The sequence below is a fragment of the Sinohyriopsis cumingii genome, chromosome 18 (genome assembly GCF_028554795.1).
Source record: "Sinohyriopsis cumingii isolate HCF-2022 chromosome 18, ASM2855479v2, whole genome shotgun sequence".
Taxonomy (NCBI): domain Eukaryota; kingdom Metazoa; phylum Mollusca; class Bivalvia; order Unionida; family Unionidae; genus Sinohyriopsis; species Sinohyriopsis cumingii.
In genome coordinates this window covers 66,752,916-66,769,723 of record NC_142978.1, presented here as the reverse complement: position 1 = coordinate 66,769,723, position 16,808 = coordinate 66,752,916, and the positions used below count along the sequence as shown (strand labels likewise).

General features: G+C 37.4%; 1 protein-coding gene across 1 annotated transcript in view; it reads left to right on the top strand.

The window, feature by feature from the left end:
• Nucleotides 1–16,808, top strand: part of LOC149776839 (NACHT and WD repeat domain-containing protein 2-like) — a 39,468-nt gene that overhangs the window by 10,301 nt on the left and 12,359 nt on the right. The window contains exons 2-6 of the mRNA XM_089941565.1: nucleotides 7,072–7,293; nucleotides 7,520–7,608; nucleotides 9,229–9,345; nucleotides 9,871–10,045; nucleotides 13,224–13,343. Coding sequence (XP_089797691.1) covers nucleotides 7,072–7,293; nucleotides 7,520–7,608; nucleotides 9,229–9,345; nucleotides 9,871–10,045; nucleotides 13,224–13,343 — 723 coding nt within the window. The remainder of the gene's footprint in view (nucleotides 1–7,071; nucleotides 7,294–7,519; nucleotides 7,609–9,228; nucleotides 9,346–9,870; nucleotides 10,046–13,223; nucleotides 13,344–16,808) is intronic.

Genomic DNA, 16,808 nt, shown 5'->3' with positions numbered 1-16,808 from the left:
TATTCTCGTCATGATGAATCCAGTAATGTGTTAAAATTACCGTTAAAACCAACAACAACAACAACAACAACAAAATTAAACTTAGATGATCTTGCATAAACAATTCAATCCATCTCCCAAACACCGTTACACGAATATCGTCAGCGCGAGACGTATATATCGTACCCTACTAGTGCAAAACGTATGATGAACTCAGCTGTACAAATCACACTCAACCCCAAATTGCACAGTCCTCATCCCCTCCATCAATACTCGCTCAACTCTCTTTCAATCAAGGACCACTGGGAACCGAGCGATGATGTTATCATGAAAACACATAGTCGGTCCTCTAATTAACCAATTTTCCTTCCTTAACCAGTCTTTCTCTAGTACATAATTGATTGCCAATGATGGTCACCTAATTATTTATTACAGTCGTTATCTGAAAACACAGAATGCATTCAATCACCACCAATAAAGTTTGTGCTAATCATGCAGAGTACAGTATATACTTGCCTATAGCTCGAGTACACATGCGAACAACATAGATCCAGATCTGCCGTCACATAATGGGCTAGAACACCAGTCTATGCTGCTTGGCAAAAGTATCGCCACTGAAAAATGGATGACGGAAAATGTAAAAGTTCAACCGATTAGAAAATAGTGATGGATAGATCGCTAATTTGGTCAAGATGGCTCAGTAAAATTCACTCACGCCAATCAATTTAATACAAAGGTACACATGGGTGCCGGGGCCCCGAGTGGCCGAGTGGTCTAAAGCACTCTCCGTTAAAGACCACTGCCATCTCACCTCTGTCTGCGTGGGTTCGAGTCTCGGATTCAGCCAATGTGGGTATGTGAGAAAGCTTGCCAGTAGCTTCTCGTGGGTCGTTTGTTCTTTCCGGGGTTTTCCTGGGTTCTTCCTCCACCATTAACACTGGTCGCCATTTATAGCCTATCGTGTGCTGAAAAAATGGCGTTAAACCCTACAACAACAACAACAACACAAGGGTGCCCGCATAATTATTTTCGGAGGGGGGAGGGATATGTAGTGGCCAGCCATTAAGTTTTATGGATGTAGGCCAAAACATGTTTTGAGGTAAAATCTGGCTAGGGAGACACTAACTCCCCCTATGTGCGGATGCCTTTGTACGAGTTCTTCTACTTCACTGAATATTAAAAATTGCTGTTCAAGTTTTTTGTGACCACATGTTTTCAGATTGACATATTCGAGGCTTTATTTGTTGCATGGGCTGTTTCTTTTTTTTAGCAGTTATTCTTCTCATAAAAAGAATGAATAGAAATGGTCCGGTTGGATCGCATTGCCTCAAAGAATTGGCTGCATCAGGTTACTTCTGAATTATTGCATATCTGGAAGATTATGCGCCTTTCTACTGCTTATCGCTTCTGTAATAACCACTTAACGCTCGAAGGCAGACCATTAATCCCACCTGTAACAAATTATCGATGTATGTATGCTTTATGGCTCTATTTCCAGAGTGAGTGTGATTTATGTCATTTTCAGAGAGAAGAGAGTTAAGGTCAGTATATGATAAATCTTTCTGTCAGTTCTTTTCTTGCAGATTTTCTACATAAATATCCTTTAGGTATGAGTGATATTGTGGTAATTCATTGTATTGTCTTTCCACCAACCTTTACTACCTTTTTAAAATGACGTAATCCATTATCAAGTTGGACTGAGTGTAGCATCGGCTGCGCATGTCAAACAAGAAACGGTTGCAACTTATGACGACCGTCGCTTCCAACTTGTTTGCAGAAGGGTCTTACGGAGATAGTAAAAGTCTCAGGTAAATGTAATGTACATGACAAGGCGCAAACGCCTTACTAAAAATAGACTACAGTCTGCAAGTATGCATATTGTAAGTTGGTATTAACTACTACTACTAGTATTGAAACTGCTACTACTACATATTAACATGTTGTCTTCTTCGTAGTCCAGAAATATCGTACACAACACAATGCAGAAGCTCAATATGAGGAACAATTTTGCGGATTGTAGTTACACTGGGGCCAGATCATGTAAGAATGTGCCAAAAATACACAGACCATCCTGGAAATCCATCGGGCGACTTTAGTATAACTATTGTACCTATTTTCTGATGCAAACAATACTATAACTGTTTTACATATTTTCTGATGCAGACTATAGCGTACAAGCCCACTCCTAAAATAGTGAAAAGGGTGCATTGTGTCTCATTACGACAGACAAAACCGCTTCAGTCAATTCAAATCGATAGTACCACGTCTCATTATTTAACAGACAAATCACTACATTGACAAAGTACTTGGTTTTGAATTTCGGTATTACATCCAATACTTTTGGGAAAAGGGAAATTAGTTGACGTTATGGACCGAAAAATGAACAGTCTAGTTAATCGAGTATATTCTATAAAGAGACATATAGCTGATTCGTAATTACAGCTGTAATCTCGAATGTCTGAAGCATTTATCAGTATTTTGTTTTCATGTATCTCAAGTTAAATATGACATTGACGTCCTAAATAGAAATAAGCCATCTTTTCCTTCTTTTTGTCGTAACGGAATATTCATTCCATGCCTTAGTGACCCATTTATTTAAGAAACAAATCATAAATAAGTTATTTGAAAAGCAGAAGCAATGGGATTTCATATGAGAGAGAGAGAGAGAGAGAGAGAGAGAGATGTTATTAATCAGTTCTTATATTGTGAATCTCTGAAGTATTGCGAAGCAGTCTATGTGTCATTCTATCAGTCTTTCTGTCCGCGAACAAGTGAATGATTTTTCTCAATCTCTCTTTAATTGTTTGGCTTCAGAACTCGAAGCTTATATTTTATGAATACGGTTGATATAGAAAGTGTTCCTAACTGGAGAAGAAAATAAAAACCACCAAAAAGCGTATGGAAATGACTGCAGGGTGTGTTTTTGTAAGTTCTACCGGAACCATATTTCGCTTTTGATGATTACTTCTTGGTTACAACAACGTAACATTGTTCCGAAGTTTGTCACGACAATTTCGAGCCTTAATCTTAGATATAAAAGCCTCGCAAGAGGGTAGTCGTGGTTGTCCCATAGAAAGGGTCCGATAACGCTGTTAAGTCAGCCCATGTTATGGGTCACTCAATCATGGCCTGATTTCGCTGATAACCCATGTCATGTTATGGGTCACAATCTTGGTCCGACCGAACAAGCTTTACTTGATTTAGTCAGATTGCCAAAGCGAATCACAGGTTACGTATGATAAGTTGAGGAAGACCCATGTCCTTTCCTACTGAATTTGTCTCAAATATCTACCTGAAAAATGTCGAGAGCTGGAAATAGAGTTTAAATATAAAATTAATAGTTTTCCCTTTAGAGATGATTAATTTATTGATTAGATTTTATGTCAACACGTCTGAAAAAATTCATAGTTAGGAATTATTCCAATGCAATTGTTAGCTCGATTAGTTTCTGTTTCAAGAACGCAGTTTTAATAGAAAGATACAATAATGTATGGCAGTGTAATTGAATGGTTGGCGAATATTAAAATAAAATAAAATCACTGTTCTACGTATTTGGGTGATTATTTTCATTCAAGAACACAATTCTCTTCCTATTTCTATGACCTGAGCTTCGAAGTTAAGTTATAACTCTATGTCTGTCTGTTTGTCACTCTTGCAATAAATACACGTGTTCATGATAGATTTTCAAACAGGGAGTCCCATTGATAGATGAAATAAATCCATCCGATTCAAAAGAGATATATAGGGCGTTTCGCGCCCAGGTTGCAAATGATTACATTTACACACATACACAAATTCCGTTGTATTAGATTGGTTCCGACATCAGAATAATCTCAACCTTTTGACTTCAGGTTCAATAATCGTCGTGGGAAATGAGATAAGGGGATATTAGTTGCTGGTAATTGTGTCTCAAGTATTTGTGCTATCGATAAAAGTGTGAAATATTGCTTTCTGGTGTATTCTAACTATACCCGAAGCGAGGTTAGATCTGGCTGAGAGTTTTAAGTTACATACAGGCCCAATCAATGGAGGATTGGCCCGGGGGGGGGGGGGGGGCATATGGACCGGGCCTCGACTTCAAAGGGGCCTCGAAAAGCATTTTTCTTCGATAAACAATTCTGAAAATAATAGATATACTTCCTTATTACTTAGTTGCCTTTTAAATCTTTATATAATAAATGATATGGACTTGTTTTGCATTTATTTCCAAATTTCAATATAACCTGGGCTTAGGGACCTCACACTCTCGAAGTGTCCCGGGTCTCTCTCAACCTCTGAAAGGGCATGGTTGCATATACCATAACTCTTCGAAGAGATAACAAACCCAAATATAGTATAGGTAATCTCTGAGACATTTTCAATAATTTAGAAAAAAAATGTACGTTTCTATATTGAAAACTACATCTTTTTCTGTGTATATCTTAGAAACATTCGACGAAATTAACTGTTGAACAGAAATGGGTTTTATTTTCTCTAAATAGTATAAAGCGCAATCTATGCAATATCTTTATTCTTTTACATAATGCGGTTTTTTTGTTCCTTTCATAGAAGCATAAAGTCGTAATTTTTTAATATAATTTTCTACCATGTGCATTAGGGTGTAATTTTTATGATTGACAGATGGCCTCACCGGTAATGGATGGTAAAGTATATGCAAACTGAGACGGGCAATGGTGAATTAAGCTCAACAATTAAAATAAAATGTAAAACGTTTACATATATGTTATCTTGCTGTGAAATAAGAATATTTTACTACTATTTCAATGCAGTAAAGAATATAACAATTCCATTGGTTTCATAAAATTAGTCAGTAATAACTGTTGTACATCGAATCGTTTTAATCATGCCACCCATAGTCGGATCAGAATGACGAGTCATGTGACCATCTTACGTTGCGTGTTACAAGGTTTACTAAAGAACACGTAAGCAAAGTAGCATGTAATAACTTATGCCATGAATGAAGAATAAGGTGACTTACAGATTTTAAATCAATAATAGAACACTTAAATAATTCAACAAAATATATTTTATTCATAGAAAATATCGTGGCAGAACGATTATAATTGTATGGAAGGCACAACAAAACGAAGCTATGTTTCTTTTTTATCACATAGTTGGTACACTTTATATACAATGCTTGCAGTTTCTTATGTTGGATCTGTCAATAAGTTAACATATCACTTTCTGTAAATCTGATTGGTCTAAAAAAAGTCCACGAAGTCCTTGACAGTATTATCACGATCTCTTGTCTGCGAATGTGGTACTTTTCCTTGCTCCACCTTCTGGTGCCTCTTTATGTTATCATTATTATTATAATTAACGATATGGTCGCCTTCTTTCCAATCGGTAGCCGAATGGATACGGAAGGAAAAAGAAGACGACTATCACTATTTGGGAATAAAGTCCATTTTCCCCAGACCATTCTCCGAATGCCAAACTAAAACTAGAACATTAGTAAACTTGGTGGACATTCACCAAGTTAAACCGAATATGTCAGAGAACCCCCCAAAATCGATGACGCTGTCTACCACAGGCATAATGAATCTATGCAGAGAAACGCCCATCAGCGTATTGTAATGTTAGACAGTCATCTTTACATTGCGTTTTCCACACTTGGGATTTTCCACGCCACCCAAGGACAAGCTTGGTATAAATGTCAACCTGTACCAGTAAATAAACGTACCTTTTTTATGAAGAGAATGTCAAGAAATGCTTGTATCTCAACTGATGAAATGTTATTAAAGTACAGCATTCTTCCAATCTCAAAGAATACACACACACACACACACACACACACAAAATTAAATCTGGGAATCCCAAGACAATATGAATGCCAACTGGCAATAACATAACAGCCTTAGATTTAATAATATTTCTGCATCCATTATCATCCCTTCCTATAAATATCCAGCTGATGGAATGCTACTTCTTCTGCCATATCCAATACTGTATTTGTGACGAATATCCATAGTGGAATCGATATTCTTTTCGGAGGAAACGTTGTCAACGGTCTTATCGAAATCCATGTATGTGGTACCTCGAAAACTCCAGCTGACGTGACTGATTGACATAAAACAGGAAGTTCCATCAGAGACCCAGTGTTGAAAAATGATGTTCTTTATGTAACTGTAAATTGTAAGAACATAATTATGAATGTTATTAGTTATGTTATTAGTACAATATTGCTGTAGAATGCTTCTGTGAATATAGTTTTTATGCGCAAGAACTGGAAAGTGCATCGTTTGGGCCAGAATTAAATGCAATGCCAAAACTTATTTGTTCTTCTTTCTATAAGGACTATATTTATTCTAAAATTAAGAACTATGTGACAAAAATAGCTGCAACTTGTTAGAATTTCGTAAATTCAGTGTTAAATCATTACATATTTGAGACTCTGGATATGTTTATTAGGAATGAGTTTTCTGTTGGCGCCGCCATCGGTTCAATGGAAGTAACCTAGCTCGATATCTCAATGACAAATATCAAGGGCTGAAATGACGCGTATTCATTGTCATATCGTTTTGAATTCATATGAAAACTTGTCCATATCATTATAAAGGCACTTTAGATTGATAATGAAAAATGTCAGAAAAATTAAATTTGAATATTTATATAATATAATGACGACTGCGTAGGTGTCTACCCATCAGCGACCCTGCTACATACGACAAACAAGATTAGCACTCGAGGTGTAGTAATGTAACAAGCGATGAGATTGGTCCATTGGAAATTCAGACAACGATCTATAGCAACGATTCGTCGATTCATACACACTTTCAAAGCACCGAATCTGTGTTACAGTTGAAATAATTAATGCGAGATACACAAAGGAAACAATACACTGTATACCACTCACTGATGTCGTCTCCTAGCAAATTATGTGCAGATTCTGGCAAAATGAGACAATGTTCCTAAGAAACCCAAGAATTTCAAAGAGAATCTTTGAGAAAAGAAATGAAGAATTTTTAGATCCGCAAAGAAAATACGTTATTTTGTTGGCCTGTGACAAATTGTATGTCACTCTTGTTATTCTTTGACTAATTTTTCCTCGTTTGTAATTTTTATAAGATTTTCTCTATTATTTTCTTTTAGCGTCCAAGTGCCCATTCAGCTTCCGCCATCTTGATGATGTCACAGAAGATGACGATTCAGTAAAGCGAAAAGAAGAACTGGAGCATCACCTCCGCTTTCAGAACTTGCCTCCCGAACAACGGGAGATAGTGGATAAATTACTCCGTGGAGGGTTGCCACTGGAGAAATTACCCAATCTTCGCCCGAAAGTAGTTCGCATGTTTATCTGCTCTCTTGGACCAGGTAGGGTTTCCAATGTAATTATCTTTTGAATTTTGACTGAAGATTTACCATAATTTATATTAACATCAGTGATAAAAATTTGTCTAACAATGCCATTGCAGATTCGTCTTCAGGGTAGGATGCTTTGTTGTCGATGTTCGAAATAATACATACAGCTGTGTTATGCGTGTTTGTTCGTTTGTTTAGTTCTGTATAGGGTTTACAAAGCAATAACGTCTCATTGTAGATTTCGAGGCAGAGCGGAATTACCTCCTGAAAAACACATACCTGGAATTGCGGTGTTACTGCAGAGACCGCTATGGAATCGACTTCCAAGTGCGTAAATCTATCTATCTATCTATCTATCTATCTATCTATCTATCTATTGGTATGTCTGTCTATCTAGTTAATGATAGACGACTGAATCGATTTAAAGATGTGCAAATACATGAGTAAGTATGTATGTATGTATGTATGTATGCATGCGTGTATGTATGTATGTATGTATGTATGTATGTATGTATGTACGTATGCCAAAGCGGGTTTCTTTACCGAGCGATTTCAGCCCTGGCGTGAGTCCCGCTAGAAATCACTTGTTTTCCCCTGATTTCCAAGGACTTATATTCAACTACTGTTGCAAACTGGAAGTCCCAACCCGCCCAGACTATAATTAATTTTTCTCTAATTAATACATGACCACAAATCTCACCACTTCACAGTTTGCATGCCAACCTCACAACTGCATGGTTTCTCCTCATTATATTTCCATAACGTAGCACCAGTATTTCACGGCGTGAAAATGTATTACTCAGCCACTTAATACAGGGAACTATTCTTCATACGCTGCCTTAGGCATGATTTTAATCCTCATTTTGCCCGTAACTGTATACCATATTTACCATTACATCGACAATAAACGGCGCCTCCCGATGACGGAACAGTCCTTTCTCGTTTATTCGATTCTGTAATTTACCAGACTCATATCATAATTACTGCACATGGAGTCACACAATCAGTCCACACAATTAGATTTTAGTAGGGACTACTGAGGACACTTATGCGGCCCTGACCTGAACTCCCTAAAAACTAAATCACGCCATTATAAAATCTCACCAACATTTCACTCCGTGACGTTTGCTCCTAGACAGTGGATAATTATTCCAGCTGGGGACTTTATCTCCAGCACCGTCTTCCCATAATCAAACAAGTAATCACAAAAATCTTAAGAAATCCTTAAAATGGAGAGCTATATACTCCAAATGTATGTATGTATGTATGTATGTATGTATGTATGTATGTGTGTGTGTGTGTGTGTGTGTGTGTGTGTGTGTGTGTGTGTAGGTAGGTATATTTCTCTCTCGGGTGGGGTGGGGGCAAACATGTACTGATCAGCTATTAAATTTTACGTATGTAGGCCAGAACATTTTTAGAAGTGAAATCTGGCCGCTATGAAATCTTACCCCTATCTGCCGATGCCCATATATCTGTTTATGTCAATATAATTGAAGGTAATTATCTGTTTGCATATATATGTAAATATGTAGGTATGGACTTATACAAGTTTGGATCGATGTTCAATATAATGGTTACATTAAAATTAGTATTTCGTCCACATAATTTTAAGAAAATGTAAGTTAAGCCGACGGGAATAATTCTTCAATTACTCACACATTGAAATCCGATGTAGGTTGCAAACAAAAATGAAAAAGTCTTAAATCAAAGTCTGAGTCACACAAAAAGCCGTGAGTATAAATAGAATGATGTCAAGAAGCATGGATGATTTATATATATCTTTTGAACAATAAGTAATGAAATTAATTAACCAGACAGTGGAATTAAAACCGAACAAGCATTTCAGAGTGAACACGCCCTGTATAGATAAAAAAAATAAGGTGGCAATTTTTTTGTTAATCATTACTTACAATGTGTTTAAATGATACGTATTTTTACTCTCAGATGGTGGACATGCTATGGGGTGTCCCCGATGAACTTGTCAGAGACCCGTTTCTGATTGACAGCATCAAGGAGGAGCTCCGACATTGCCAGAGAGTTTCCATTGGACCAAACTTTGTGGTGGGTTCTCAAGTATCAGACACGAACCAAACCTCCTCCTACATATGTGATAGATAGACTTTGAAATATAACGTATCTCTTGAAGCAAGCACGTGCTATAGCGCCATAAGTAAAAATTAAAATTAATATGTAATAAATAAATGGATTTTCTGTACGCAGTCTCCATTTACATAGTCGAGTTGGTGATGTATGTATGGATGGATGGATGGATGTTTCAAATATTTTTTATTGGTACAGGTGGTATTTTTAATACGAATAAGTAATATTTCGTGATGATATTATCACAGACAGACTTTATCAAAACGATGTAACACTTTAGAGCATGTTCACAGTATGTAAGATAGAGTATTTGAACGAGACACAAGCTCCATGTTTTGGAAAACGTGAAATAACTTTGTTTATTTCAGTTTTACCAGATCTAAATTATCACTTTTTTGTGTGAAACAAAATGTACTTTGCTGCAGGTCTAATACATAATCAGTTTTCTTAGACTTGCACTGATTTGTGTCATAAACGGTTATCCAGGCTTTTCTGGGTCAGAAGTATGGACTCCCATTTCTTCCGACAAAGATTGATAGCAAGGAATTGGAAACAATCAAGATGGCGCTAGAGGAGAGCGGTAATGACTCGGGTCTGATTGACAAGTGGTACAAAGAGGATCAAAACGTCATCCCCAGCGTATGTCGTCTGCAACAGAAGGGTAATGACGTTTGTTTGTTTTTGACTTTTTTTCAAGACAAGATGTCATTTATATGGATCAAGGTTTAAGAGATTAATATTTATATTTTTAGTCCAGAAAACAGCCGCTTGACCAGGCTTGTATTGCTTAGCATTATATTCGATATTTTTCTCTTCTTTTCTCAGTTGATATTCTATCATTAGATGCAAACAGTGCCGGATTTAGACATAGCCAGGCGCTAAGCTATGGGAAGCTGTAGAGGCCCTGTTTGGTATAAAATAAATTTGAGAGGCCCCTTCAGACTGTGAGTTCTGACTGTGAGGCCCTAAGCTGTAGCTTGTTTGCTCTTTCTCTTCGTTTATCTATTTCTGTTTGTTCTGTCGAAGTTGATGGGTTTTGTTTGGATCTTATTGTCTCTGGTATTGTCGTTGTAGTTGACATCATGTATTCTGGGCATCGTCATAATCTTCTAGGTATTTATTTATCGACAGACGACCAGTCTGTCCATTCGGCTGATTGTGGTTTTAATTTTGGTGTTCCAGTTGTTTTGGTCTCTGTTGTAATTTTTGATTTCTCTTTGCTTCGCTGTTTTTCTTCTGTTTCGTTTCTTTTCTTCTGTATCTGTTTCCCTTGTTGTGCGTTTTCCTTTTTTATAGTTGGCTGTCTTTGTTTGTTATTCCTTTCATCCTTTGTTTATATTGGAGATCATCAGCTTTCTGTTTTCCTGTTGCTTGTTTCAGCAAATTATTTTTTAGTTGTTCTTGGGCTTGTTTTGGTTCTAGGTGTTGTCGTTGTTGTTCTCCTTGTTGGTGTTTTGTGTTCTGATTTCCCTGTTTCTCTTTTTCTATCTGCTGTTGTTGTTTTTGTCCAGTCTGTTGCTTTTGCTGTTCTTTATTGTTTTGTTCAAGATTATGTTTGCCCTCAATTTGTTGCACTTTCTGTCTTACTATCTCTTGCTCCTGAGTCTCTTGTTGTTGTTGTATATGTCCTGGCAGTTGTTGCTGTTGGTTTTCTGGGCATTTATGCGGAGTATGCCCCGTCTCCCCGCATCTGTTACATATTATATGGTAGATGCAGCCCTTGTACCGTGTTTTAACCAGAAAACTGTGTAAACAGAAGGTCCTTTTAATTTCCTTCAGCTTGGTCTTTTCAATTCCAAGTATTCTGATTCCATTATAGATGAAAAACGTAGGATTTTTGCCAGTCTTGAGTTTTCTGCTTTGATTCCAAATATATTTTCGAAACATTCTACAGTGTCCTCTAGGAGTATCTCCATTGGGATATCAGACAGGTGGAGTTCACCTGTCTGTTTCTTGAACTTCTTTCTATTGGTTCCGGTTTTTTCACTGCTACCATTTCTCCCATTATGTTTATTTTTCTATACGGTAAGACCGGTGAGTTCCCTGGTGGTGTTACTATGTAGCCCTCGTAACCTTTTCTATGTATCGAGTGGATTTGTTGTACTATGTCGGGGTTCATGACTCTTTGAACTGTTATTACCGTTGAAGTTCTTTGTACCCTTTCTCTCGGTATATTACACATATCTAAATATTGGGTTCCTTCTTGATAGTTGCATTCTAGAAAAGATCCTTCTTCCGTGTCGCTTCGCTTTGTCTTAAAATATTTCTCCAGATTTCGTATTGCGTTATGATCCTCCGCCTTTTTTTTTCTTGCTTTACTCGTCGTCTGAAATTTGTTCCTTCCCTGTATATTCTCCGAATTTTGTATTTTGTTATAATGTTACAGTTCAGTTTCACGAATCTACATCCAAATTTGAGAAGTTTGACACTTATGCGCTCTTACGAACTGCCTTGGTTGTCAGTTGCTTTATCGGAGCCTTTCCTCCGGTGGACTTCCTTGATGTTTGCTTTGTACGTGCCATTGCCGATGATAAAACAGACTTTACTTCTCAAGAAGGAGTATCAGAATCAGTTTTAGTTTATGAGCTATGTTTTGAACTAAATATCAGTTTATTCCAAAATCTAGGTATCATGTATACATCTTATAGAATTTCCAAGCTATTAAACTGTATAAGATTAAAAAAAAAAACGTGTAAGATACCGAAAACTGTATAAGATACCAAAAACTGTATACGATGTATTGCATATATTGTTTTACATTTTATATATAATTTTAATGAAGATATATTAAGTATAAAACACATCTTACCAACTATGTTATATTGGTCAGTTTAATGTTGTTTATAAGATGTCTTATAAAATCTGTAAGATATTTATACAGTTTATAAAATGTATAGGAAAGATTATGAAATATCCCATAATATTCACAAGATATCTAATTAACGTTATCAGGTATCTGATAAAATAAATATAATCGCTTAAAAACAATGTTAATATAAAAGATTATAAAATGTCTTAGAAAATTTCCAAGATGTCTTCTAGATTATATATCTTATGTATTTTCTGAAATATTTTGACTGTTAATAAGATATCATAAAAGTTGATGAGATATCTGATTCAATTAATAAGACATCAGATTACGTATACAAGATAATAAACTATTTTACAATAAATCTTAAACATTTATGAAATATCCCATAAAATTTATAAGATATCTTATGTAGTTCATGAGGTAAAGGACTTTTCCAATAAATACGAATTTGGCTTTCCTTACGGTCGCGTTAAGTAGACATATGCCTATTTCGTGCCTACGTTTTGAAGGGCAGCCTTGATTGGAGTGCATACCCTACCAGTGTCTATTGACAGTTGATCACATTCTAGTCGAGTGCTTCGACCTCAACTCCATGATGTGAACTCAAATAAGAAACTTTATGCTGATGTACCATCACAGAATAACTTGGACTTCTGAGGAAATAGTTTTGTAGCACAGTTATACTCAGTATTGTAGGGCTTTTATGTTTTGTTTACGTTTATTTTTATTAAGATAATTTTTTACAGAATTTTAATATCTTTATCTTTAATGTTTTATCGTGTAGTACTATGTTTAAGTTTATTTAGAAGGATTTGTCTTCATAAAATTCTGTTTGCAATTCGTTCTCTCTAACTTAACTTTTAGTCGGCACCAAGTAACCACTGTTTTGCTAACGTGCCTTTATACCTTATGAAAACATCGATGTTACGAATACTCAAGGCATAAGGGTTCAAGCTAGATATACCTTTGTTTGAGGACGACAACATTTCATAGCATCTGTCTGCAATTCCACCCTCTCTTTTTACAGTAACTAATGAGGATTCCAAGGCCTGGTCTGAGTTGCTGAATTTGCTACAACTGGGTGCTAAAACTTGTGTCGATAAAGCGGAATTAGAACATGCAATACTAGGAAAATATTTTAATTCAGGTAATATACTTAAAACAGCTTTGTAATATTATTTACACAAGCACGTTTAAAAATTAACAAGTAACAATTGATACTAATTTGAATACTTATATTTTGCATTCTACTTTTTTCATCTGTCTTTCATATAAACATTTGTAAGTCTATATTCGAGAAGAGTTTATTAATTGTATTGAGACTACTTTGTGCCGCTGCGAGATGTTCTGAGTAGACACGTATTCGCGAATGTATCCGTGACAAGATTATTTACTAGCGCATCCAGTCACAACGGTTACTATTGATAAGGCTCCAACAACAATTCCGATTTGTGCACCTGTAATAGCTGTCACAACAGTGATTCCAGTCACACCCAGACCAAAGGCGGCGGCAGCTGCGCTTTTGAAAATAGCATATACAGTCACACACACATACGTTTGTTTTTCACAAGTAACGAGGCTGTTGTTAGACTTTGATTTTTTTCCCGCGTTGGTAACACTGAGGGCCTATCATAGTTCTTCTAATAGTAATATGATCGCACATTATAGTTTGTTCACCAGGCAGAGCCTATCCAGACCCATCCTGTCCGAGTGCAACATATGCACACACAACTAACTGATAATTTTTCTTCACTGGTACAACTACCGTACAATCATGACAAAATATGGTCTCGAGGAATATTTACGTTTCCGGCGATTGCTTGCATGTTTCAAGTTTATCTATAGCTACACTAATTACGCACTCGTTTTGTGTAGCAAATGTTTCTTGGTTTTGGTCATAAACTGTTAAATTGCATCTCTGGCCACCAACGACACCGATATAATATATATGAACGATTTTTAACATCATTGTCTTTGGTGGTACTTTTTTGATAGTCTACCACGCTGGTCATTATTTATCACTATTGACATTGCACTACACTCGCCACTAAAGCCGGCTATGATGAATAAATACGATCCAGACTTATGCACCTTCAAGATGCGAGGGTTAAGCGTACCAAAGCCCTTCCCGACAGGAGTGAATACAAATCGGTATTTTTGTTATGCCGTCAGTTTTTATCTCTCCTTCGCAGGTTAATATGCCCCGAACATGCCGCATGAAGTTACTATGCATGGTGTTAAAGGCACCTCTGCGATCTTTTAATACATGTTTTGTTGCAGCATCCTCTTTGTCAACATAGTCTTTGGTAGAAACCCTTAACATCCCAGAGTCTCTGATTCCCCTGCTCTCACCGAGTTCGGCCAGGTTCTTTGCGACATCATCTTGTAGCTTCATAACAAAATCTTGAAAACGTATGATGGATGTTGTAAGTTTTCAAGTTAGATCTTGACAGAGTACGAGCTCTCTCGGGTCGACAACCCGGCTGGTAAACTCCGCTTTGGTCAGATCCACATCAGGACGGCGGCGTCGGGCGGTTAACTGCCGGTAAATTCAATAGGCATTTGTATACTACTAAGTGTACTTTCTGAGTGATAATGTAAACTCAAGAAGAGTTTGCATAGTTGATGAACCATCGAATGCACAGAAATGTTTAAACAACAAAACGTTCGCTTATGGGTCCGTCTAGCCTCGTTTTCAACGGCAACGTTGAATAAAATAGTGACCGTCTATCTCCTCGGGTTAAATAACAACAACTTCACGCTGTCAAGAATTGATTCGATTTACTTTCCATCGATAGAATAACACGCAGTAATAAAAAGAGCCAAGATGCCATTGTTGACAAATCCAAACGTGTTATCGGCACCGTAATCATTATTTTTGGCCTGCTCAAGGTTTAATTCGATTTCCAAGAAGGCCTCGCATGGAAGTTAAACAACTGAAACGTAACCTGCACTTCTTATTCTGATTTTGGTTATTCAGGGACTCTAGTCGGGTACGAATGATAGTGAAAATCGTTCTTGTTGCGATCTACTAACACAGGCGCATCCATGTCAAACGCATATGTATATTTAAACTGTGCCACTGTTTTTTACATTATTGATTTCGTCTAATACCATTTGCGAGACAACCGTAATCCGCTCCCCATTGTCAAACTTGCAATTATTTAATCAGCTATACGTTGTTGAGCGGTTTCATTGATGATTCACTTACCGAGGCTAGCGTTTTTTCTGTTGATGATAGTTTAAACGATTTTGGTTTGACCTTTAATTGTCGAGTCACAAATCGTCTTAGTCAATCTCGAATCGATTGAATTGTTTGCAATCCTACATTTTTCAAAGTAATATCAGCAAGATTTTGAAGCTATGAACGACAGCATTGCCACTTGCGCGCGATGACAAGTCCGCGAGCGCCTTTGGTGCACCTCTCAACAATCCACGAATAACATCACCAAAGCCAGTTCCGAAATGTGCCATGTAAACGGGTTTTCTCGGTTGACAACACGCATGGTTTTAACGCACATGTAAACTGCTGTTGTAATTAAATATCAGACTAGCCTGTAATGTATAGTTGCATTGTCAATGTCTCCCCGCTGATGTCTAACATGTGCTCGTCCTAGACCACAAAGGTAAAACAAATCTGTTAACTGGCCATTATGACACGGAAGATAAACGGGAGTGGGAATAATTGCTATCAGATCACCCGCGGCCTCAGTCGGGGAAAAACCTAAGCAATATATATTCTTGTGTTCGATGTGGAGCAAAGAAGTTCACATTTGTGAAAACCTCCACCAGGAAACGTGAACCAGGGTTTAACATTAGTTGCGAAGCTACCCGTGACACCGTGGATTAAATATCCTGGTGAAATACATATGGTTCCCTCCGGGAGCTAGGTACAGTTATTGCGGTCTGGATCACGACTGGATATACTTCATTCTAACAACCAACCGAAACCCCGAGAAGCTCCTATAAATCGTGTCGATGATGCATATTACCGACATGATCTTGCTAACAAAGCATCAAGTGATATCCGTGCACGACAACGTGCCGATATAGATTTCACATATGATATGAACGTAATAATCACACACTAGGAGAAATTATTGCTAGATGGATCACCAAAAGAGGCTTGATGGCTAATATTGTTGCTGTTGCTGTGGGGTTTAACGCCATGTTTCAGCACACGATAGGCTATGCATGGCGGCCAGTATTAATGGTGGAGGAAGAACCCAGGAAAACCCCGGGAAAATCCACCGACCCACGAGAAGCTACCGGCAAGCTTTCTCACATACCCACATTAGCCGAATACTAGACTCGAACCCACGCAGACAGAGGTGAGAAGGCAGTGATCCGTAACGGAGAGCGCTTTAGACCACTCTGCCACTCGGGGGCCGATGGCTAATATTGCTCTTGGTGGGATACTTGGAGGTAAAGCACAATAATATAATAGATACGAATCTAACCTCAATTTACTACAGTCCGTACGGTTATTGGAAAGGTGAATCTACTGCTGAGAGTTAGCGAACGTGGCACAGGTCACCCACTGGGCTGCTCGAGCGTGGTTGGCCAAATAAGTGTTACGGCATATTTATCTACACGTGCCAAGTAAGATTTC